The 27,030-nt window shown below is 38.1% G+C and overlaps 2 protein-coding genes across 2 annotated transcripts in view; both read right to left on the bottom strand.

Moving 5' to 3' along the window:
* LOC124779288 (39S ribosomal protein L51, mitochondrial) overlaps positions 1-6,329 on the bottom strand; it is a 58,892-nt gene extending 52,563 nt beyond the window's left edge. The window contains exon 1 of the mRNA XM_047253701.1: positions 6,198-6,329. Within this exon, the coding sequence (XP_047109657.1) occupies positions 6,198-6,329 (132 nt within the window). The remainder of the gene's footprint in view (positions 1-6,197) is intronic.
* An 11,404-nt stretch (positions 6,330-17,733) lies between these two features.
* LOC124779271 (serine/arginine repetitive matrix protein 2) overlaps positions 17,734-27,030 on the bottom strand; it is an 874,478-nt gene continuing 865,181 nt past the window's right edge. Inside the window, exons 13-14 of the mRNA XM_047253700.1 lie at positions 25,530-25,828; positions 17,734-19,682 (exon numbers count right to left, since the gene is read on the bottom strand). Of these exons, the coding sequence (XP_047109656.1) occupies positions 19,360-19,682; positions 25,530-25,828 (622 nt within the window). The 3' untranslated portion in view covers positions 17,734-19,359. The remainder of the gene's footprint in view (positions 19,683-25,529; positions 25,829-27,030) is intronic.

Raw genomic sequence — 27,030 nt, 5'->3', positions numbered from 1 at the left:
CAGAATCCGACGTATGCCACATGATAATTGCGTTGAAGTTGAAACTCTGCATACTAGGAAGAGTAAAGGTTTACACCACATTTCACATGTAAAACCGTTTATTGAAAGATAATCTGCTTTTTAACTTTGTCTTTGCCATATAACTTTTCACTTTACATTACTAGTATGCTGTGTTAGACTTAAGAAACTGCTAACATACAACAATGTTTGAAGTTAAATATCCAGTCTAGAACCTAGGGAACATTTTTAAACAGAAATTACGAATGCATTGTTATAGTGAACAGACGACACAGTGTTGTATTTGTACATTCTTGCTTGTTAGTTGCACGATTACGTAACGACTATCAGGCTTACATACTTAGAACATTTACCAGTACTGCTAATGAGATTTTAATGCAACATTTTGGTTACCTGAAAATACATTCTGTATTTAAAGTACTTTCTGTGAGATACCAGATGACACAGTGGTTAGTTTATGGGACAGCTACACGATTTATATCACGACGTTACTAATGTGTGACAATTTACAATGTTGCTTTTGCGGAGTATCTGTTTTATATCTGCACAGTTTTTCTTTATTATTCTGGAAAGTAAAACATGTTTTAATAGTAACTTTTGTGGTATAGCTACAATGAGACAGCCTTTTCCGTAGCACAACAATACGTTACAGCACAGTAATTTCTTCATCACAACAATAAGCGTAATAACTAAGATATCTATACGCAAAGCATTTCACTTTTGTTTATCATGAGGTAAGTACATTGGCTTCTGCAGAACTTAGCTTTTGGAGGACGATAACTACGACACTTCCACAGAGATTATCTTACAACAAGATGCACATTTAGCGCTGCAGGACACACATTTCAGTGATTAATGTTGTACTTAAAACATTTATTTTTAAAGATTTTTGAATTACAAAGAAAGTTTTCCGTGATACATTTCATTCCATTGCTGTAATCTGTAACACCTGAGGGTATAATTACATTAATCCTCAGGGGGGTACATGCTTACTTTGTGTACCATGTGTGTGGCAACCACAAGGAACCCTAGCTAATATGGTATTTGCTTATACAACTTTACACATCGGTGCCATATTTCTCTAACACACAAATTACACAGCTGTCTGATTATTTACCTGAGAGAGACAAGCATTTATTTTACTACATCACTGACAGACGTTTACGTAATTACACCGTTGGATAACTTCACACTTACAAAATTGTATGTTGTTTGTACTTTGTGAACTGTTCATATATTTTCGGAACCATTGTGATACTATGAGAGCTTTGAATGATGTATTTGGTATGGATTCATGATTTTTAAAGTACGTTTGAGGCAGATGACACTTTTGACATGAGCAGAGAATTTTTTTAATTATTGGAGGAAGCTACGACGATTTTGAGATTTGACTGAGGTGTTATGATGTTATTTTTACGACGACGATGTGTATTATGCTGTTGAGGTATGTTTATGATCAATAAGCTGATGCTATATGAGGAATTTGGTTATGCTATGTATTTATTATGATGAAATATTGAAGTGCCGTCGCAAGATTGACGTGTCGACGAATATATATATGTGTAATAAGGTAAGGAGTAATGAATAGTGATTAGGGACTCTGACTTATGGAAAAGGATGTTGGAAACCAAGAATCATACTTTAGAATTATGAAATGTGTGTACATGTGTGAATCATGTGTGAATGTATCACAATGCCACTGAAAATTTTTTTGGGCACTGTTATATTCATAGGATTTTGTTTCTACAGATTTGCAACGCTAATTCTTGACCTGTGAAATATTTTTATGTGAGAATGTCACTGTAGCGGAAACTGCTGTCGTAAATATTTCCGTAAGAAAGTTAAGTGACCACCTGCACGTAATGCGTTGTGGGCACGCAGCTGTGTCTAACACCTGGAGAACAAGCCATTAGGGTGTGCCTTTCCGGAAGCACAGGTAGAAAAAAAAAAAAAGAAAAAAGGGAGGCCTTTATCCTCGCCATTAACATTCCTTTAGAGAAAATATTGCAAATGCGACACCCTCATTACTTCCATTAACCTTGCTATTGACATTCCTTTGTAGAAAGCATCGCAAATATTACACGCTCATTACCTGAAAACATATGATTACTCGTACTTTGTGCTAATTACTGAAATGCTTATGAATTGATGGGAAATATTCGTACATCTGCACACCTGATTATGACAAGTATCTTTCTATGAGAGTTGAGAGCTACTGACTTACGAAATGCCACATGACTATTGAATGATATTTTTATGCTTTGGTTTGCGTAATTGCTTATTTCATTTGACATCTGTTTTCCAGCTGTGTTGCAGCATGGCTTTTATAAAATGAAATGCCTTTGCTAGTGTGAGCACTTTCTGTCAACAGATCTATTAAATAATTATTTTATGATCCACATTCTTTAAAAAAGGAGCACTTGGAAAGGAAAGAACAATAAGAAGGAACTAGTAACAGTAACACATAATTTTCTTTTCAAGTACATGATAATATTTTTTTTACAATAAGTTGTTGTGGTGCACCACTTTAATTACTTAGACATTAAGATGTGATTATACATTTCCCTTATCTGCATTGTTATCTTTAGTGTACTATTTTTTCTGCTTGAGCTATGTCATGTTTAGATATAAGCTGCTGTTTGCCAGGCATAGTGCCACTGAACTTTAGTTTGTGTTACTCTGCTAAGCCAGATTTATTTTTTTGTGTGCTGCGCATTGCCTCATATTAGTTGTAATGTTGAATTGCTTGGTAATTTAGATTTACTGTAGCTTGCTTTGCGATTTTCCATTTTTTTCATTGCTGTTTATATTAATTGTTTTATGTGCTGCTGCATTGCCTCGTCCCTTAGTTTAGCATCTGAGCTCAGTAGATTTAAGTTAGCTTAAGAGGGGGTAGACTATATAAGAAACTAACTATTATAAATTTATAAGAAATAGGATACTGTACAGTGGAGAAAAACTATTATTGACAGAGGATGTGAACAAAATACAGAAAGCAGGTATAGATAGGACTTTTTGGGAATAATGATGAACAAAGGGAGATCTCCATGCAAAATACTGCAGTAAAACAAACCCTGTCCTTTCCCTTTTGTGTTATCCTACTATATGTTTGTGTACCCTTGTGTATTTGTTTTCTTCTTGTCTCTGTGTAATTTCATAGAATTTTTTTTCTTCTTTTAATATTAAGCTACATTCACTATGATGAGGAATACTGTTATCCTCGAATATAATTGGCATTAATAATATGTTATTTACTTTGTAAAGATGTTTAGACATTATTTATTCTGTTCTGATTTAATGCTCATGTGTGAAATTAATGTTTCGAAAACTATTCTCATTATTTTATATATTCACTTATGTCATAATTCGTGTAACACTGATGTATATGTTATTTCGATTCTTTTGTAAAGCCCATATTACTACAAATGTTATCTGTACTATTATGTTCTTAAATGATGTATTTTGTACCTTTGTAATTGTATTTTCATATTGTAAATTTATAATTGTATAGACACCAGTTCTTCAAATTAAGTTACATTTCACTGCACACGTTTCTGTTGGTCATAGTATATGGACAATATGTGAGAAGTAGGGACTGATAGTGTTTGCACGTGTGTTAATAATTCAGCAAGGGACTGGATAACAGCATTGCTGGTTCTAAGGACAATTCCAAAAAACTTTGTGAGTGCACAAGTGGTGGTTTATGGACTTGCTATATTCTCCGCAAGACTCTTCGATAGTGATTGTGCACCCGCACAGTCACAACAGATGGCTGCTGGCCATCTCTACAAGGACTACAGTGGGTCTACATCTTTGGTGGCCCACCAACGCCATTATTTCTACAAGGACTACAGTGGGTCTGCATCTTTGATGACCCACCAACGCCATTATTTCTACAAGGTCTGCAGTGGGTCTGCACCTCTGGTGGCCCACCAATACCATACTCTCTACCAGGACTACAGTGGGTCTGCTCTGTGATGACCTACCTACCAATATTCTTCCAAACTACAACTGACTCTGCTGTGGGTTTGCTCTGTTGTGGCCCATTATCTGTCAGCATGTCAAGAGTCAGCACTGTCTTTCCGTTGGAAGGACAACACTACTTCTTCAAGACTGCATGGAAATCCACTACTTCCGTGTGCATTTTCTTTTACTGCTCAGACTTTGAGAAAAACACTGCAATTTTACTGTGATGAATGATGAGGACTGTCTTTATGGACTGTGAGAAATTTTTAGCTTTTGACCAACATTGTATCAATAAGTGTGTGCATTTGATTTCTTTGTTATTGTAATTGTGAAAAATTTTTGTCAAATCTGTATTGGCCAGTGCCCAACACCATTTGTAAAAATTTTTTGTGGGGAGCATGGGGGCTATGTAAGTAGGCTGTTTATGTTTTCTTTATGTAAGTAGGCTGTTTAGGTTCTTATATTGGTAACGCCGCCGCCAAGTAGCGCTCTCTGTATGAAAATCACTGGCTGTGCTGTGTGCAGTCTGTGGCTGCTTTGCATTGTTGTAATACTCGCCATTGTAGTGTTGGGCAGAGGCAGCTGGCTGTGAACAACGCGTAGCGTTGCGCAGTTGGAGGTGAGCCGCCAGCAGTGGTGGATGTGGGGAGAGAGATGGCGGAGATTTGTAATTTGTCATGAACTGCTATATTTATATATGATGATATCAAGGTAAATACATTGTTTGTTCTCTACTAATATCTTTCATTTGCTAACTATCCCTATCAGTAGTTAGTGCCTTCCATAGTTTGAATCTTTTATTTAGCTGGCAGTAGTGGCGCTCGCTGTATTGCAGTAGCTTGAGTAGCGAAGATTTTTGTGAGGTAAGTGATTTGTGAAAGGTATAGGTTAATGTTAGTCAGGGCCCATTCTTTCGTAGGGATTTTTTGAAAGTCAGATTGCGTTGCGCTAAAAACATTGTGTGTCAGTTTAAGCACAGTCTTATGTATAATTGTTCTAAGGGGACGTTTCAACCTTTGTTGCTCATTGTCCCAATTGCATTACAAAGTGGGGTCCCTTCCTTTTCCAGAATGAACCCGAGTGTTGTCGAAATTCAAACGCCAGCATTAAAGTAATATCATTCCATTTCACTGCTTTAATTTCAAAATTCAGTTAAAGTATTCATAGCTCGCTACAATATTTAGATTAAACAAGCACAAATAAAAAGTGCAAGGTTTGTTACCATATTTTAGCTTACCTGTGACTGCAGCCCAGCTTGGTACATACTAAATTTTACTGTTGTTAATTGTTCAGAACCATTTAATTCAAGTTCTTATTTCTAAATTGCGTAGATTCAAGAAGCTTTTGAAATGATTGTTGAGGTAGCCCAAGACTAACCTTATTCTACTGAATTTCGTAGTGCTTCAGAAACAAAGTTCACTAATAATTTCAGTAACTAAATTAACTTTCAGTTTTCCGGTTTTAGTAATTCTTTTGCTAAATTTAGTCAGAGTGTAGCAAAATTTATTACTTCTGACAAACATTCAGTTTTCACACAGCACGTGTCAACCTTCAGTTGCCACGCTTTTAGTGCTAATTATATGTGCATTAATCTTTCATTTTCAGTTATTATAGTAGTTGTCCATAGGACTGGCGACCGTAATTTTCCCCAAATCTCAAATATCTAATTAACGCCAATTAATTGTTAATGTAACGACCACACATTCACTTTCTTCACTAATTTTACCCTTTTCTCAAAATTAATTTTCACCAATTTCATTTAGATGTAACCCTTTCCTCCCTCTTTACCGACAAATTAACTTCGGTGACGATTGCTTTTCCCAAATTTCCATTAGGTACACGTGGTTTAATTTTTGACTGTCATTGAGGTTGATAAGTGAGAGGGAGGTTACAACATCTCAACAGATAGCTGACCTATGTGTACCTTCTGCATTCGATCACCTTTCTTCCCCCACTCTGTGGAGAACTTCTTCGTTTGATATCTTGTCTAGCCAAGAAATCTTCAGCATTCTGAGGCGGCCTGCAGTATCCTTTCTTGACCTTCCATCTGATGTACTTTTACTCCTAGGTAGGCAAAGGATTCGATGGTCAACAGTCAATCATTGTTAAGTGAGAATTGGGCAGCTGTGATTTATCTGCTCCCACTAAAATTTTTGTTTGGCGTTATTAATTTTCATATTATAGAAAGAGCTGAGGATGATTTCCGTCTGTACCAGTAGCTTTTCTAATTGTTCTGCATCTTCACTTAACACTGCAATATCATCAACAAATCTCAGCATGTCTATTTTCTTATCATCAATTTGAATTACTCCTAGAGCTCCTAGTTTCTCCTTAGTTTCATCCATTGGCCTCTACATCGACATATACATGATTACTGTGCTATTCACAATTATGTGTCTGGCAGAGGATTCAATGAACCACCTTCAAGCTGTCTCTCCACTGTTCCATTCTCGAAAGGTGGGCAGGAAAAGCGAGCACTTGTATTTTTCTGTGCGAGCCCTGATTTCTCTTATTTTATCGTGATGGTCATTTCTCCCTCTGTAGGTGGGTGCCAACAGAGTGTGTTCGCAATTGGAGGAGAAAGCTGGTGATTGAAACTTCATGAGAAGATCCCGTCGCAACGAAAAACGCCTTTGTTTTAATGAATGCCACTCCAATTCTCGCCTCTGAATGTATCCCAGAAGGGATGATCCTTCAAAAATTCAAAATGTTCTGTTTTGCATCAGTTTAATGAAAAATTTAAAAATAATAACAACTGACAATGCAAAGTGCTGTCTATATTATGGGTCCATAATACATACATGCCTGAAGCTGCGTGGATATTTCGCTTAGAGAAGTGCAGTTGTGGACAACAGTTGAACTGTGCTAGTCTGTGCCATCAAGTAACAAATCGTAATCAATTGTACCTGATGTGAATACCGCCAATAGTAACAAAAACTGTAAATGCGCTTATTTGAGCGTTAGTCAAAATTCATTACAGTTGTGACTTTGCTAGAAGACAGTACTGTGTTCATCGTTTGTGAAACAATAAAATATCGTGACCTTTTGTGAATTGCGAGTTCTAAAGCACTTGAAATTCATAATATACCTCCGTTGGAATACCCACACACAAAAAAGAAAAAGATTCCTTACTCAGATATTTGATGCAATAAATACGCATCTACTTTCAGCGTAAGCCATGAGAGGGGGATGGGGGTTGATCAGAAATATCACAATGTGTAAGCTTCTACTAGCACCAAGTTGACTACCTTTTTCAAAGCGAAAGTTTAAGGGAATAAGATATGAAATTAACAGCTCTTGAAGAAGGGTTTATTTACCATACTGTCCACCACAGCCAGGCTTTCACATCAATTGAATGTGCTGCTAAACTTATCATCTATGCTTCAAAACCAAAATTTACTTGCAGCAAAATGAAGGCAGTTATATTAAATGTTAGAACCCCTTTTGCCATTTCTCAATGAGGATCTGACTTACACAAAACTAATTTTGTTTCAATAATGGCAGATGCATTAAACCTAAATGGCATAAAATATCTCCACTACTTGTTAGGTTTCATTGAGGAGATGCACGGTAAAATATTGGACCTGAAATCTTTGCCTGGAGAAACTTCAAAAATCATTGTCACATTTTTCAGTGAATTTTTGAAAAATGATGTTGTTGTGGTTCGCAGTCCAGAGACTGGTTTGATGCAGGTCTCCATGCTACTCTATCCTGTGTAAGATTCTTCATCTCCCAGTACCTACTGCAACTTACATCCTTCTGAATCTGCTTAGTGTATTCATCTCTTGGTCTCCCTCTACGATTTTTACCCTCCCCGCTGCCCTCCAATACTAAATTGATGCCTCAGAACATGTCCTACCAACCGATCCCTTTTTATAGTAAAGTTGTGCCACAAATTTCTCTTCTCCCCAATTCTATTCAATACCTCATCATTAGTTAAGTGGTCTAACCATCTAATCTTCAGCATTCTTCTGTAGCACCACATTTCGAAAGCTTGTATTCTCTCCTTGTGCAAACAATTTATCATTCATGTTTCACTTCCACACATGGCTACACGCCACACAAATACTTTCAAAAACGACTCCCTGACATTTAAATCTATACTCGACGTTAACAAATTTCTCTTCTTCAGAAACGCTTTCCTTGCCATTGCCAGTCTACATTTTATATCCCCTCCACTTTGACCATCATCAGTTATTTTGCTCCCCAAATAACAAAATTCATTTACTACTTTAAGTGTCTCATTTCTTAATCTAATTCCCTCAGCATCACCTGATATAATATGACTACATTCCAGTATCCTTGTTTTGCTTTTGTTGATGCTCGTCTTATGTCCTCTATTCAAGAGCGTATCCATTCCATTCAACTACTCTTCCAGGTCCTTTGCTGTCTCTGGCAGAATTACAATGTCATCAGCAAATCTCGAAGTTTTTATTCTTTCCCTATGGATTTTAATTCCTACTCCAAATGTTTTCTTTTGTTTCCTTTACTGCTTGCTCAATATACAGATTGAATACCATTGGGGATAGGCCACAACCCTATCTCACTCCCTTCCGAACCACTGCTTCCCTTTCATGCCCCTCGAGTCTTATAACTGCCATCTGGTTTCTGTACAAATTGTAAATAGCCTTTCGCTCCCTGTATTTTACCCCTGCCACCTTTAGTATTTGAAACAGAATATTCCAGTCAACATTGTCAAAAGCTTTCTAAAAGTCTACAAATGCTAGAAACGTAGGTTTGCCTTTCCTTAATCTATTTTCTAAGATAAGTCGTAAGGTCAGTATTGCCTCATGTGTTCCAACATTTCTACGGAATCCATACTGATCTTCCTCGAGGTCGGCTTCTACCAGTTTTTACATTCGTCTGTAAAGAATTCGCGTTAGTATTTTGCAGCTGTGACTTATTAAACTGGTAGTTCAGTAACTTTCACATCTGTCAACATCTGCTTTCTTTGGGATTGGAATTATTATATTCTTCTTGAAGTCTGAGGGTATTTCGCCTGTTGTATATATCTTGTTCACCAAATGGTAGAGTTTTGTCAGGGTGGCTCTCCCAAGGCTATAAGTAGTTCTAATGCCCTGAAAAATAATAACGTAAAAGAAGAAATTCGTTGTATTTGCAGATAATATGAACTGCAATTATGGAGGTGTATCTAGAATCGTTGTCAACAGAGTTTTCACGAAACAGAAAGGAAATTTAGGTTATAACTTCCTTGGGGTGTTTTGATCTATTCATGTAACCCACAATTCTATCCAGAAGGCTGACGATGTCCTTCCTATTGAATTGAAGGTATTGTCTAAAATATATTCTTATTTCTATGAGTGTACTATAAGCACCGAAAATCTTGTAGAATTTTGTAATTTTATCAACCAGGACTACATAATCGTCTTACACTATAGCAAAAATTGGTGGCTTGCTTTGTTTCCTGTGGTTGAACTTCTTGTGACTGCATTTGTTCCTCTGAAAACGTTTTCGAATCTCACAATATATGTTCATCTGTTATCAAATAGCTCTCTGAAAATCCTTTATCAAAAGCCTAGCTGTACTTTCTTCACAACCAACAATGAACTTTTCACATTGCAGATCAAAGAACAGTGGATGAAACAATTACAGTTTTTGAAGTATCTTCTATGTTAAATGATTTCAAAGCTAATTTGGTTTCCAAGGGTGAAGACTTTCGTAACTTGACCTGGCAGATCAATCAATTCTTGGTAAATTGGAAAATGAGGGTTCATCATCAGAGACTGTAAAATTTGAATAGTTTGTCCAGTATGTTATGTAATCACACCTACATATTTAAGTTAGAACCCATTAAGAGTTTGTGTGACTGCAACTGGGTAACAATTAAGGCAGGAGTACCCCAGTGGAAAGATACACAAAAGACTGAAGATTTCATTCATGAAATGGCTCCTTAGACTATAATAGATATACTAGTCTGTATGATGAAAATGTGTATATTGAAAAATATATATCACCGAAAATATTACAAAAATGCAATATGGAAGGAAACATCACCTAGTGCCAGTAGGGTAGAAATTATTTCACATTGTAATATGAACAAAGTGTCTTATAAGACTTCTCTTGAAATATAATTTCTTCTTTGTTCACATAGAACTAATACCTCCACTGAATAAGTGTTTCCTCATACGAATGGCGTGTGAACAAATCAGAAGGACACTCTTTCAGTACTGATTTTGAAAGCTATATTGAGTTATAATGTAAATTTTAATCAGAAATATTGCGGTAAAGTGGACTTACTGAAGAGGATCCATTTATCAATTAATTATCAATGGGGAATGTGTCCTGCACAAATAATTCGACAGGATTGTTTGGCTGTAGGCAATCCGGAGCATCTATATATGTGAGTTACATTTATTTATTCAACTTTTATTAATGTCTAAACCTTCCTATTTATGATGAAATACATTTATGCACTCTCTTTTGTCCCTTGTTTCATCGAGAAAAGATTAAAATGTCCCTTTTCTTGTTTCAAAATGTGATCACCTCAGTGATGTGTGTGTGTGTGTGTGTGTGTGTGTGTGTGTGTGTGTGTGAGAGAGAGAGAGAGAGAGAGAGAGAGAGAGAGAGAGAGAGAGAGAGAGAGAGAGACAGACAGACAGAGAGAGAGAGAGAGAGAGAGAGAGAGAAATGAATGGAAAGAAAAACACACTTAACGAATTGTGTAAATGATCAACATGTTGCCATATTTTCTTCTGCGAAGACACTCTGTAATTGTGAGGGAAAGTTGCAGCTTACCATCAATCTTGGTTTGTATTATCTCTCACTTCTGCGAAAATGTCACTGTGTAGCACAGCAAACGTCGCATCACTGAAAATCTCTTTCTAAGTGGTTTTCAAACTTATTTGACAGTATATTGTTTTGCTTAATAAGAATTTAGTCATGAAGATAGAATTGTTACCAGTACACCAAATTACTTGTCCCTTTATATACCACCATTATTGAAAATTTCATTTTGATACCTAGCATCATTTAAAAAGTTGAATCTTTACTCTGCATAAGGCAGCAGCTTCTTATTCTTGCATATAACTGAATACTTATTTTCGAGCAAGTTTTCCACTTTGATACACATGAAGAGTTGAAAATAGTTGTTTCTGCAGTTAAAAAGACTTCTTATGTCAGAGGACGACTGTGAACACATGTGTATTTTACTCCTTTGTGTGCCGAAGTTACATTTATCAGAAAGTGCTGCAGACCATTTTTACTTTTAGAACTGCTCTTAAATGAGCTGTCAGTAGCAAATTAATCAGTGAATAGACAAACTGTTTGGCTTCAGTTAACTTTCCCAAATGGTTTGCAAGTGGATGCATGGTGTAAATTTGCAAAGTCCACTCACAGTTTTAATTATTTTGTTCAGCAGAATGGAAAATTTTTACCCAAGGGAGGAGTTACTGCAAAACATTGTTCCATACATCGTAAGTGGGCGAAATTTGCAAAAATGTTAACTTCTTGATCTATGTCCCAACAGCAACAATTATAACCTATCATTTATGCCTTTTCCTATTTTAAGATGACATCAGTAACTTGTTCAGAATTTTCTGCCTCCTTTATTGTTTATTCTTGGTACATTGTATAAAAGTGGTTGTCAGATCATAAATTTAAAGATATGGGGCTCAGTTCAGAGTACCCCTTCGAAGTTTTTTCTCTTGGCCATTGATTCTTTTAAATCTGTTAGTAATTTGAGCATGTGAAAAATACTAATTTTTGGTGTGGTTTGGCTGTATCCATTACTGGGCAAGTCACTTCAATGATCAGAAAAATGCAAGTGCATATGATCTCAAATATGACATACCCAGGAAACCACTATGGTTTTCAAACCAAATGAGAACAGCTTTACATCACAATATATTAAATGGAGGTGACTTTTTTGGCAATGCAAACATGGATTAGCAGGGTTTATGAAGGTTTTAAGCTAGAAAATTTGTTGTAATATGCAAAAACTTTTGCAATAACCCTATTTACTATTTTGTGTACTGATGCTCATCTATAGATCTTAACAAAAATATTTGTTTCATACGCAAAAGTAAGTAATTCTGCCAACTGACTAAAATAAAACAGTAGTTTGCTAATATCAAAGAAGAACAACAATGAGACAATGATCAAATCCCACAGAGTGCCCACTACAGTTTGTGTCCATAAAAAAGATGTGGCACTTCTCACTAAATTCCTTGCACAGGCTAATGTAACTTGGTATAGGATTTTTCTAACAAGTGAACTACATTAGATACATGCATGCTAATCTGATAACAATATCAGTTTTCTAGAAGAATGCAGTGCTTATCATAACCAAATGCCTTTGTCAATAATGACATCAGTTATTGATTTTCCTACCTGTCTGGTACAGGAAAGCAGCACACTGATACGTAAAGTTTTCATATACCAAGATAAATTTTATCAAAAACAAAAATTTCCTGTTAGAAATGGTCTGTCTGATCATGAAGCACAGCTTTTTCAGTATATCGTATAGCTCCATACAGTAATGCAAAACGATCCTGCAAAATACTGCATTCCATTAACAATTCAACAAATTCAGAATTTTAGGGATCGCTTGCAACAGTTAGACTGGGATGTGGTGTACAGGGAACATGATGCCAATTAAAAATTTAACCTATTTCATGATACCTTTGTGAGCATATTTGAAAACAGTTTCCCCAGGAAAACAGTGAAATACAACTGTCAGAAACCACATAAAAAGACATGGCTTACTGAAGGGATGAAAATAAATTGTAAACAGAAAAGGGAAATGTATCTTATAGCTAGGAGGAGTAATGATCCCAAAACAGTGAAACATTGTAAAAACTACTACAATGTATTCAGAAAAGTTATTAAAAATTCCAGAAGTATGTGCATTATGTCTGAGATTAGCACATCTGATAATAAAATTAAAACAATTTGTAATATTGTGAAAATGGAAACAGGACAACCGAGAGCACAGGAAGACTGTATTTCTATCAAACACAATGAAAAGTTTGTTAACAAGAAGTCAGAAGTAGAAAACATTTTTAACAATCATTTTTTAAGTGTTGTAGAGGAAATAGGTTCCTGCTACTCTTTAGAAAATGCAAGGCAGTATGCGGAAGAGGCAGTACCTACACAATTTGATAAAATTGAAATTCAACCCCTTGTCCTACTGAAATTAGGAAAATAATAAATTCACTCAAAAATAAAAGCTCACATAGAATTGATGGCATTTCCAACAAATTACTGAAAGCTTGTTCCCAACAAATAAGTAGGATTCTCAGCCACATACATAGTAGCTCACTGAAACAGTGTATTTTTTCAGATAAACTGAAATATGCTATCGTTACATTGCATAAAAAAGAGGATAGACCTGATGCTAACAAATACCGCCCAATCTCACTTGTGACAGCTTTATCCAAAATTCTTGAAAAAGTAATGTATTCAAGAGTAGCATCACATATTTGCAAAAATGAAGCACTAACAAAATGTCAGTTTGGTTTTCAGAAAGGCTTTTCAACAGAAAATGCTATATATGCTTTCACTGATCAAATATTAACTGCAGTGAATAACCAAACATCATCCATTGGGATATTCTGTGATCTCTAAAAGGCTTTTGATTGTGTGAATCATGAAATTCTTCTAGGTAACCTTAAGTATTGTGGTATGAGTGGGACAGTGCACAAATGGTTTAATTCATACTTAACTGGAAGAAAGCAGAAGGTGGAAATTAACAGTACAGATAGTCTACAAAAACCGGCACAGTCCTCTAACTGGGGAGGTATCGAGAATGGTGTCCCACAGGGTTCAGTCTGCGGTCCCTTATTGCTCTTAATGTATATTAACGACTTGCCTCTCTATATTCATGAAACTGCAAAGCTAGTTCTTTTTTCTGATGATACAAGTATAGTAACCACACCCAAGAAGCAAGAATCAGCTGAGGAAGTTGCAAATAATGTCTTTCACAAAATTATTAAGTGGTTCTCTGCAAATGGACTTGAGAAAACACAGTTTATGCAATGCTGAACAGTAAATGGCATAATGCCATTGATAAATATAGACTATGAACAGAAGTCTGTTGCTAAGGCAGAATACTCATAATTTCTGGGTGTGTTCATTGATGAGAAATTGAATTGGAAGAAACACATCGATGATCTTCTGAAACGGGTAGGTTCAGCTACTTATGCTATTAGGGTTATTGCAAATTTTGGTGATAAACATATCAGTAAATTAGCCTACTATGCCTATTTTCATTCACTGCTTTCATGTGGCATCATATTTTGGGGCAATTCGTCATTAAGAGATAAAGTATTCATTGCACAAAAGTGTGTAATCAGAATAATAGCTGGAGCCCACCCTAAATCACCTTGCAGACATTTATTTAAGGAACTCAGGATATTCACAGTACCTTCACAATATGCATATTCATTTATGAAATATGTCATTAATAACCCATTCCAATTAAAAAATAACAGCGAAGTGCATAGCTAAAACACTGGAAGAAAATATGATCTTCACTATTCTGGATTAAATCTCACTTTGGCACAGAAAGGGGTGAATTATGCTGCCACAAAAATCTTTTGTCATTTGACAAATAGTATTAAAAGTCTGACAGTCAACCAACATTTAAAACCAAATTAAAAGAATTTCTGAATGACAACTCCTTCTACTCAGTAGATGAATTCTTAAGTATGAAGTAGTAACTGGCCAAATACTTGACTACCACATTAGTGGGAACAGTTCATAAGTATATTATCTCCTCAAAACATTTTGTAAATGATATGATGACAGAGACTGGCTGGTAGTTATTGACATCTGTTGGTTCATAATTAAGACAGACAAGCCTGCTTATGGCATGCTTTAATTTGTCTGGGAAAAATAGATTTACCAAGTTGAGCAATGTTTATTCTTTTAATGAAGAATGTTGATTTTTTTAAAAGTGATATTAGGCTACATGTGGATGTGTGTATGGAAGGAAATCTAAAGTAGTGTTGAGATAATTTGCTAGAGCTATTAAACGAAGTACCTGGTATAGTAACAGCAAGACTTTGTTACCTTGACAGTTCTAATTTTAATTGAACTCTGATACATTGTAATGTCAACATCAAAAGTTGAAGCTGTCATAGGAAAGAGTCCTAACAGCTGTTTGATAGCTATTTTGTCTCATGTTTACTCATTCTAACATTTTGCCTGGTTTTACTTTACTATCTTTCATTGTCGTATTCATTTTATGTATTATATTTCTTGATTTATGTATTTCAATTACATATGTTGTTCATTTGTGTGAATTTCATTCATACATCTCTTCTACTTTTTTCTGATATCAGAAATTTCGCTATGTAGGCATCGTTTCTGAACTTTACAACATTGTCTATTATCCTGTTGTGTGATTTATTTGCTATTTTTTTAATTTCAGTAACCTTTTATATAGATCGACTTCTTCAACTGGATGTATTTTCGAGAAGTGTTGTGTAATTTTCAAGGAATATGTATTTATAAAATAATTCTTAATATTATGAGTTTTTTATGTTAATATCTTCATTTTCAATTCTTAATATTATGAGTTTTTTATATTAATATCTTCATTTTCAATTTTCTTGTTAATAATAAAACCTACACTTTATAACCTCCTCTGTAGTACAGGACGTTACCAGACTGCTGCTGTACTCCACTTGTGAAATTTCACTTGGTATTTCGTTCTGCTTCCATTTTTAGCAATCTAATTATGTAATCTTAATGTGCCTCAGTTTATGATTCCTGTATGGATTCTTGTACAAGGAATTGTCCTCATGTTGTTGTTGTTGTGGTCTTCAGTCCTGAGACTGGTTTGATGCAGCTCTCCATGCTACTCCATCCCATGCAAGCTTCTTCATCTCCCAGTACCTACTGCAACCTACATCGTTCTGAATCTGCTTAGTGTATTCATCATCTCTTGGTCTCCCTCTACGATTTTTACCCTCCAATACTAAATTGGTGATCCCTTGATGCCTCAGAACATGTCCTACCAACCGATCCCTTCTTCTAGTCAAGTTGTGCCACAAACTTTTCTTCTCCCCAATCCTATTCAATACTTCCTCATTAGTTATGTGACCTACCCATCTAATCTTCAGCGTTCTTCTGTAGCACCACATTTCGAAAGCTTCTATTCTCTTCTTGTCCAAACTATTTATCGTACATATTTCACTTCCATACATGGCTACACTCCGTACAAATACTTTCAGAAATGACTTCCTGACACTTAAATCTATACTCGATGTTAAAAAATTACTCTTCTTCAGAAACGCTTTCCTTGCCATTGCAAGTCTACATTTTATATCCTCTCTACTTCGACCATCATCAGTTATTTTGCTCCCCAAATAGCAAAACTCCTTTACTACTTTAAGTGTCTCATTTCCTAATCTAATTCCCTCAGCATCACCCGACTTTATTCGACTACATTCCATTATCCTCGTTTTGCTTTGTTGATGTTCATCTTATATCCTCCTTTCAAGACACTATCCATTCTGTTCATCTTCATTTAATATATGTTTTATTACATCCAATGGTACAGTTTAATTTAATCAAACTTTATTGTAATAAGATGTGGTAGCGGGTCAGTAGGACACTAATACACCAGTTATTTGCTTGTAACATATGTGCCTGTGACTTCGCTGTCCAGGACACATTAAAATGTCAGGTCTGCAGAATTTGGTGGTAAGTACTAAACGTTAGCAAAATAACACTCAATAGTATCTGTGGCTGCTTAAATGTCAGCACTGGCCATCAGCACAACCTGTTTACATGCTGGATACATGCCAGTAAAATATAGTTCTTTTTTAAAAATGCATTTTCCCTTAATGATACAAAATTATGTTGTATACAACAGAGTAAATGTTCATCAGTATTTCCACTGGATCAGTTTTGTGTAACAGATCATCTGATTAAATATAAACGTAGACTTTGACAGCCATTGCCACAGTTAATTAAAATTTTCTGGATTTGTAATCCTATTACCATCATGCAAAACTACCATCATTTTGGCCACTTTGCAAGGGACCTACTTCAGCGTGTTTTTGTTTACTGCTGAATGAGAAAACTATGTTTCTCATATACCATCCAAGACATGGTTGTTTATTATATATACAGGGTGGAGAATAAATTGTGTCACGAAATTTTAACCCTGGATAGCTGATGCCAGTAGGAACCAAAATTACTAATGTTGTGTACATCAACAATGCACCATTTTCAAACAATGGAAACTTGGCGCCACATGCTCCAATTCGCCATTGGGCGGCACTGTTGCTATTCATTGGGTGACAGGCAGCGCTATGATTGTTGGTTCACCAAGTGTGCAGGCTGCCTTGGATACATCCTGATCTCCAGCAGGCAAAGCATTTGCGGTCATGCATTGTCCGGAGCATCTGGCAACAGGGCAATTCCATGACCAATTGGAGCAAGTGGCACCAAGTTTCTGTAGTTTAATTATGGTGCATTGTGAATCTACACAACATTAGTAATTTTGGTTCCTACTGGCATCAGCTATACAGGTTTAAAATTTCGTGTAAATTTTTCTCCACCCTGTGTATATATATATATATTGCATATGTGTGTCTTTATGACTTAATTATGTAGCAAAATTATGTTTGATGTAATATCTGCAGAGCACTTTGAAGGTTTTTGCTATAGATTTTATCTGCTTTGTGATGTTTAATTATTTAGACAGAGCAGTTTCAGAAATAATAGAAATAGGTAAGCTAAGATGGCATAGAAAAACAATTATAAAAACATCAAAAGTAGTATTAATATATTTATTGAAAAATTTTAATGTTTTTGATACAAAAAACAAAAATATGCAGTATTTGCTATATATGAAAATTATGTGTTACACATACAGCCCACACTTAAGCAGAGTTTTGATCAAATTACTCGATGTGCTGTATTTATATTGTACATCTATTAATTGTCAAAATTAGTTTTAAACCTAACTTAATCTTCAGTACTGTTAAATTCTAAATTCATATGCCCTGAATACATTTGCAGCACATGCCTTTAATATGCTAGCATTTCTCTCAACTATATTATTTTTCTTTAACTGGTTAATGTATAATATTTATATCACTTTAATTTGTTACATAAATCACACTATAGGGTAAAAAACGACAAATGATATCTATTTTATATGGACATCATATTTTAGCACCAATATTATATCTACTGTATGTGATTTTTACCAATAATTACATTAATTAAACAACAAAATAAAACATAATTTTATATGTTGGCACTTTGACTGGATACCGAATTCACAAAAATGTGACACAGATACTTTACAACAGGTCATTTATTGTATGAATATTGAATGTTGTACAGATCATCTTTCTAAAGACACATGTTAATCAACCTGTTGGAGCTGTTACACTTGTAACCTATTTTGCACTGAAAGTGCTGAATGAATGTAAAAAAGTACTTTTCTCACACTTTAATATGAGATGAATTGTTCTTCTGCAGATATGAAACATTTCTTTCATAGCTTTGGTAATTAATGTAACTGATGATTTCCTTGCACTGATGATCAGGAGAGGACTATGTATTGTCTAGTGAAGTCTTACAGCTAAAAAAATATTAGTGGGATTTTGAGATGAATATGTTTATACGTAATTTTGCTGAGCTGCTCTATAGAAACAATGTACAGTGTTGAATTTCAGATAAAAACGGAAGTATGGAACATTTCAGACTACAACATCTGAACTGTTTTTAAATACATAATCGAGCTTCATGCTATAGCAGTGCCACATAATGTTAAAAATAAATCGTACTTTAGCATCAGAGCTTTCTCACTTTTTAATGTCAGTTGGTGTAATTTACAGCGTTATTTCAGTACAATGTTATTCATTCCTGAATGTTATTTTGAGGCACTGTGTAGCAAATATAGATTTTAAAAATGTCTTTCTTCAACAAAGGGGCACTGATACTTCTCTATTACTATAGGCACTTCAGAATGCAGATAAAACTCTGCATATGACATGAGCAGGAAAACTCCTGAGTATATAATAATAGCAGCTTTGATCTACGTATGTGGCAATTAGTACACATGCAGTTGTTGATAGTTCCAGAGGGGATCAAACAGGCACAAATTTTGAGAAATACATCAGTGGTTTAATGCAATAGTGGGTGGTGTGAATCATAATCAGCTCGGCTATGTAGGAAAGATGCTTATGGTGACAGAAAGAATGCATACAAGAGGCATCATTTCAGGGTCATCTCAGCAACTGACTTCCTGCCTTACAAGCAGGAACAGTGTCTTACGACCTGAGGGATCTACTTCAGGGAGGAGGGAGGATTCTCAAGAAGTAGAGAGTTTTTCTTTCCGCGAGTAGATTCGCGAGACTACGGATAGCTCGCAGCAGTCGAGGCTCCAGTTCACTTCCTGGGCCGCACCTCAATGACGACGCCACCGTTGTGTGATGACGACGGGCCATCCAGCAACCTCGGCGATGGGGTGTACCGGCTCTTGGTGACGGTCGTCGTCTCACTGGACTCTATGGTCTCGGTGGAGAGCCCGCCTCTCAGCGGCACCGTCTTCTTGGTGAAGCTCTGCACGGTGTTGATCACACTGGGCCTCACTGGGTCATCCACGGTCGACGTAATGCGCACCGTCTCCGAGTAGTCGTCACTGCCGCTGCCCCGCCGCCGCTCTACCGTAGTTGTGGTGCCGGAACCGTTCACCAGCGGTGTCCGCTTGTCTGCAATGTGAGAGATACAGGTATAGGGACCTAAAAGTGCAGCCTTACCAAGTGTGAGCATCGCCTACACAATAGACAATTGTTAGGAATTAATGTGCAGTTAAACCTCCTCGGTTCGTGTTTTATTTGATTTATTACTAAACTTCTGGCATTTAAAACTGCAAAACAAAAATTCAATTGTTGGATGTAATGCATAGTCGTAGCAGTACATTGTTAAATTCTAATCGTGAATTGGGGGGGAAACGCTGAGAGAATTTCTGCTTCACGGAAAAACAGTGCGTGCTCAGGGAAAAAAAGCAACAGAGGTCGACGTGGGTGGCACTGTCGAAAAATAGTAGCGGGACCAGCAATTCACAGTTAGGTTGGTGTTCTGGCAGCGAGTACACGTAACAGAAAAAAATCGCAGCACCTGATGATGACGGCTGTGTATGCCGGCTACCGCCGGCCGTGTGGCCGAGCGGTTCTAGGCGCTTCAGTCCGGAACCACGCGACTGCTACGGTCGCAGGTTAGAATCCTTCATCGGGCATGGATGTGTATGGTGTCCTTAGGTTAGGTAGGTTTATGTAGTTCTAAGTTCTAGGGGACTGATGACCTAAGATGTTAATTCCCATAGTTCTCAGAGCCATTTGAACCATTTTATGCCGGCTGTCATGTGCTAATGTGCTACAGCACACTGTAAATATCGCACTGACATTATGCAACTTCACTTCGAATGCGAGCAGGAAATCGCACTAAAATTACACCATTTCTCTTCAAATGCGAGTCGGAAATCGCATTAAAATTGCCATTTCCCTTCGAATGCGCACTAGTATGCAAATGAAACGGACGAAGGCGTGTTTTGTACCACTCTCTCCGCGAGAAATAGATACCAATGTCGAGTGCTAAAATGACAGTCAACTCAGAGAAGCGACGCAGTTGCCTGTTTTCTACTGCTCTTGCTCTGATGTGACGTCATCCCTTCTGTGCTATGTTGCTCACAACACCAGGTCAGTATTTTTTTCTTTGAAACTGCGTGTAGTGTATTGTGCTAGCATAGAGTACGAGGGATTTTTAAAGCTTGGTTGTCGTGATTCCACTGTGATTGAGTGCTGTAAAGCATAGACGTAATTTCGAGATTTGGTTCGACTTCTGCCGGCACTAACATTTTTTATTTATTTTATTCCTCGCAATGTTAAACTGTTAATTATTGAATTTAAAAGTTACTGTTCGGTCTAAACACATAAAAATAATATATTCGATTCGATTTCTATCCTCTTAAATCCAAACTCTATAGGCTAGATTGTGTTAAAACGAGTAAATCTAGCATGAAAACGTTTTCTACAGAATATCTGCTAAAACGGCCCTTTCCCAGTACATATTTTGAGGAGAAAGTGAGGTCTGAAGAGTTAGGCAGCATACACCAAATGTAGATCTAGCAACAGACGGGACCTAAGAAAAAGTTGGAATAACTGAGAGTTCGATTTAACAAAAGTTTGATTAATCAAGAAACATTTTAAAGAAGGGTAACGTATCCGGTTAAAAAAATCGGTAATCTTTTTCTGCTTTAGTGACCTACAGCTCAAGCGGGTCTCCTATTGTGATCAAAGTGGAAAATACATTGTCTGCTTTCTTTCTAAGATTGTTTATGCGCTACGTCTCCATTGATGACCTTGCCTCTTCTGGATTCACAGATGGACTCGGCTTTGCTTATTTTTCTGCTTTTCACTTAAGCTACGAAATAATCACATGTCACATTTTCTCCTAAATCAGGAAGAAGGCCCTGCGAGAGTCAGACATTTGCACTGCTTTAAACTCATTTTTGCAACTGATTTACGCATTGTAGCATAATATTTGTTGTTGATTAAACAATGGAATGACGCGAAGAACTGTGGAAATAATCACCCAAACAATTGGCGAAAGCGTCGAATTACCGATTGTATGCAAGACGGTCCGTGCTCGTCACAGAGGAAAGCCAAACAGGATAACGCTTCCCAAAGCGGTTGGACAGCGTTCGCTTCTTCGAGACTGGTCAGACATGCTAGCAACTAGTACACCTGACACGTGGCCAACGGCCCGAGGGTCGAGGTCAACGGAAAAGTAGGAAACTTTCCAACGTACGTAATGGAAGAATCTCGAGTACGATTTCGAGGGATAATCAAACATTAAGGCGATCAAATGTCGGGGGTAGGCCCCAAGGGAATATTCCATAAAGAGATTGAAGAGGCCTGTGTGCGACCAGAGCTAATTAAGAACGATATAACAGAGTCATGTAGCAGTGAGTAGGATGAACACTCAGTTTCAGTACTGTGCATCCAGAGAGCAGTGTCATTTTCACAGCAGCACCTGATGGAGCAGTAAATATTTCAACTACTAGAAGATGGCGATAAACTCTGGTGGACATACAGTAACTGCAAGTTAAGTAGTGTCTTACAGTACTCGTTGGAACAGTGGTGAACAGTGAGCCTTTTTCAAAGAGTAAGAATAGCAGAATTTCAGTGAGTAGCGGGAGCAAGTTCCTGCTTCGTACTTGTTAGTTGTACAGTAGGCAAAATGACCTGTGAGTGCTGGTGAAGTAGTTCACAATGATGATGATTGATTAGTTAGGCCAAGTGGCTGGTAGTTAGCAGACCGAGTGAACAGTCAAGCAATCACCTATGATGGGGATCGTTTACAGTGACATTCTGACATTCTGATATGGGGTTTTGGTCCGAAACATCACTAAGTAAATGTGTTTGTTAGAACAATAAACTGATTAAAGAACGAGTAATAAGTTGCTACTTCAGCAAACAATTCTTACCATCTCCACGAGACTTAATCTTTTGTAACCTAACTCCCCCTACCCAAGGGGATTCGCCCTCTCCCATCTCCACTATGAAGCGACCCACAACAAAACTCTCATCTGGCGTGCAGAGTGTATGAGACAGGCACAGAACCCTCAGACTTCGAGAAGAACATAATAACTCCAGTTCGAAAAAAAAGGTTGCTGACAAGTGTGAAAATTACTGAAGTATCAGTGTAATAAGTCATGCTTGCAAAATTCTTTACAGAAGAACAGAAAAAGTGGTATAAGCCGACCTCGGGGAAGATCAGTTTGGATTTCGGAGAATTGTAGTAATAGGCGATGCAATACTGATTCTATGACTTATCTTAGAAGATAGGTTAAGGAAAGACAAATCTACTTTTATAGCATTTGTAGACTTAGAGAAAGCTTTTGATCATGCTGGCAGGAATACTCTGAAATTCTGGAGCTAGATTATTTACAATTTGTATAAAAATCAGTCGGCAGTTATGAGAGTCGAGGAGCATGAAAGGAAATAAGTGGTAGAGGTGGGAATGAGATAGAGTTGCAAACTATCCCTGATGTTATTCAATCTGTACACTGAGCAAGCAGAGGAAACGAAAGAAAAATTTGGAGTAGGAATTAAAGTTCAGAGAGAAGAAGTACTCGCATTCGGGAGAAGAACGGTTCAAACCTGCGTCCGGTCATCCAGATTTAGGTTCCACGTGATTCCCCAAAATCGCAAATGCCGGAGTAGTTTCTTTGAAAGGACACGGCTCGATTTCCTTCCTCATCCTTGACATAATCCGAGCTTTTGCTCCGTCTCTGATGACCTCGATGCCGACGGGACATTAAACCCAATTTTCCTTCCTTCCTTCTTTTCAGAGAGGAAATAAAAACATAGTAATTCTGTCAGAGGCAGCAAAGCACTTTCAGACCACTTGAATGGAATGGGCAGTGTCTAGAAAGGTGGATATCAGATTAACATCAAAACAAGGATAATGGAATGTAGACGAATTAAATCGAGTGATTAGGAAACGAAACACTTAAATAGTACACATGTTTTGCTATTTGGGCAGCAAAATAGCTGAAGATAGCCAAAACAGAGAGGATATAAAGTGTAGAAGGCAATGGCAAGGAAAGCTTTTCTGAAGAAGAGAAAGTTGTTAACATCGAATGTAGGTTTAAGTGTTAGAAGTCTTTTCTAAAGCTCCTTGTCTAGAGTGTAGCCTGTTGGTTGATTGGTTGATCTGGAGGCGGAGACCAAATAGTGAGGTCATCTTTCCCATCGGATTAGGGAAGGAAGTCGGCCGTGCCCTTTCCCGGCATTTGGCTGGAGCGATGTAGAGAAATCACGGAAAACTTAGAATGGCCGGACGGGGCTTTGAAGTGTCGTCCTCCCGAATGCGAGCCCATTGTGCTAACCACTGTGCCATCTCGCTCGGTGTAGCTAAGTATGGAAATGAGAAATGGATAATAACGGTTTAGATAAGAAGAGGACAGAAGTTTTTGAAATGTGGTGCTACAAAAAATGCTGATGATTGGAAGGGTAGATCACGTGACTAATGAGGAGGTATTGAATAAAACTGGGGAGAACAGAAGTTTGTGGCGCAGAACCTAAGTACAAGAAGGGATCGGTTGATAGGACACGTTATGAGATGTCAAGGGTTACCAATTTGGCACTGGAGGGAAGTGTGGGGGATAAAAATCGGAGAGGAGGGCCAAAAGATGAATACAGTAATCAGATGCAGAAGGATGTACCCTCCTGTACTTATTCGGAGGTGATGAGGCTTGCAAAGGGTGCAGTAGCATGGAGAGCTGCATCTACATCTACATCCATACTCCGCAAGCCACCTGACGGTGTGTGGCGGAGGGACCTTGAGTACCTCTATCGGTTCTCCCTTCTATTCCAGTCTCGTGTTGTTCGTGGAAAGAAGGATTGTCGGTATGCCTCTGTGTGGGCTCTAATCTCTCTGATTTTATCCTCATGGTCTCTTCGCGAGATATACGTAGGAGGGAACAATATACTGCTTGACTCCTCGGTGAAGGTATGTTCTCGAAACTTCGACAAAAACCCGTACCGAGATACTGAGCGTCTCTCCTTCAGAGTCTTCCACTGGAGTTTATCTATCATCTCCGTAACGCTTTCGCGAGTACTAAATGATCCAGTAACTAAGCGCGCTGCTCTCCTTTGGATCTTCTCTATCTCTTCTATCAATCCTATCTGGTACGGATCCCACACTGCTGAGCAGTATTCAAGCAGTGGGAGAAGAAGGGTACTATAACCTACTTCCTTTTGTTTCGGATTGCATTTCCTTAGGATTCTTCCAATGAATCTCAGTCTGGCATCTGCTTTACCGACGATCAGCTTTATATGATCATTCCATTTGAAATTACTCCTAATGCATACTCCCAGATAATTTATAGAATTAACTGCTTCCAGTTGCTGACGTGCTATATTGTAGCTAAATGATAAAGGATCTTTCTTTCTGTGTATTCGCAGCACATTACACTTGTCTACATTGAGATTCAATTGCCATTCCCAGCACCAAGCGTCAATTCGCTGCATTTCAGTACAATTTTCCATTGTTACAACCTCGCGATATACCACAGCATCATCCGCAAAAAGCCTCAGTGAACTTCCGATGTCATCCACAAGGTCATTTATGTATATTGTGCGACTTAACTTCTGAGGTCATCAGTCGCCTAGAATTTAGAACTAATTACACCTAACTAACCTAAGGACATCACACACATCCATGCCCGAGGCAGGATTCGAACCTGCGACCATAGCGGTCGCTCGGTTCCAGAATGTAGCGGCTAGAACCGCACGGCCACTCCGGCCGGCTGATGCGTTCTGTTATCTAGGAACAAAATTGGTCTGATAGTCCATATGCTCTTACTTTGTTCATTAAACGACTGTGGGGAACTGTATCGAACGCCTTGCGGAAGTCAAGAAAGACGGCATCTACCTGGGAACCCGTGTCTATGGCCCTCTGAGTCTCGTGGACGAATAGGTCTTCGGACTGAAGACCAGAACAACAACAACAGTGATGTCATAAGCGCGGGGGAGTTGGCGGGCGCTTACCTGTGGACCGGTAGGACGGTGAGTCGGCGGTGCTGGAGGAGCGGAAGGAGCTGCTGTAGTCGAGGTTGGCGGCGGCGGCGGCGGCGCGGGGGGCGGCGGCGTTGCGGTAGGGGCGGTGGGCGGCGCGCGCGGGCCGCGAGGGCGGCGCCGGCTCGGCACTCACGTCGCTGGCGACGTCGTCGCTGGCGTGCAGCGTGCGGTACAGCTCGGGCGCGCGCTCGCGCAGCTCCTGCAGGAAGACGCGCCGCTTGCTCTCGCGGGGGCTCAGCCCGCCGTTGCTCACCAGGTTGCTCGTGCTCCTGCAACACGGCGCAGCCTGCGCTCAGCTTCGTGCACAGTGCCGGTACACAGGCGAAATGGAGCAGTCGACGACCGTGCAAACAAAAGTGTCTGCTCGTTAGTACATCTCACGAGGAGGTGTCTAGTGTCTACAGTAACCGCGACATCGACAGCTCCCTTCCACAGACAGATGAAGCGATAGGGAAGCGCGCATGGGATAAGCTCTGCTTATGCGCTTTATTTGTCAAGAAAATTTACAGAAGGCTTTGATGTAACATTTCTTGGTTCACAGGTATTGGCTTGGGTTTGAAATTTTACGTTTAATCTATTCTTCCTACATGATTTAAATACCTATTATAATAAAAGAAATTATTCAGGTAGTGAAGGGAGACGAAAATTTAATAGTCATGGATGACTGAAACTCGAGAGTAGGAAAAGGGAGAGAAGTAAGTGAACATGGATTGGGGGTAAGAAATGAAAGAGGAAGCCGTCTGGTAGAATTTTGCACAGAGCATAACTTAATCATAGCTAACACTTGGTTCAAGAATCATAAAAGAAGGTTGTATTCATGGAAGAATCCTGGAGATTTTAGAAGGTATCAGATTATATAATGGTAAGACAGATTTATGAACCAGGTTTTAAATTGTAAGACATTTCCAGGGGCAGATGTGGACTCTGACCACAATCTATTGGTTATGACCTGTAGATTAAAACTGAAGAAACTGCAAAAAGATGGGAATTTAAGGATATGGGACCTAGAAAAACTGACTAAACCAGAGATTGTACAGAGTTTCAGGGAGAGCATAAGGGAACAATTGACAGGAATGGGGGGGGGGGGGGGGGGGAAAGAAATACAGTAGAAGAAGAATGGGTAGCTCTGAGAGATGAAGTAGTGAAGGCAGCAGAGGATCAAGTAGGTAAAAAGACGAGGGCTAGTAGAAATCCTTGGGTAACAGAAGAAATATTGAATTTAATTGACGAAAGCAGAAAATATATAAAAATGCAGTAAATGAAGCAGGCAAAAAGGAATACAAACGTCTCAAAAATGAGTTCGACAGGAAGTGCAAAACTGCTAAGCAGGGATGGCTAGAGGACAAATGTGAGGATGTAGAGGCTTATCTCACTAGGGGTGAGATAGATACTGCCTACAGGAAAATTAAAGAGACCTTTGGAGAAAAGAGAGCCGCTCGTATGAATACCAAGAGCGCAGATGGAAACCCAG

The sequence above is a fragment of the Schistocerca piceifrons genome, chromosome 1 (genome assembly GCF_021461385.2).
Source record: "Schistocerca piceifrons isolate TAMUIC-IGC-003096 chromosome 1, iqSchPice1.1, whole genome shotgun sequence".
Lineage (NCBI taxonomy): Eukaryota > Metazoa > Arthropoda > Insecta > Orthoptera > Acrididae > Schistocerca > Schistocerca piceifrons.
The sequence above is the reverse complement of the archived record's forward strand: the minus strand, read 5'-3'. Positions and strand labels throughout refer to the sequence as shown.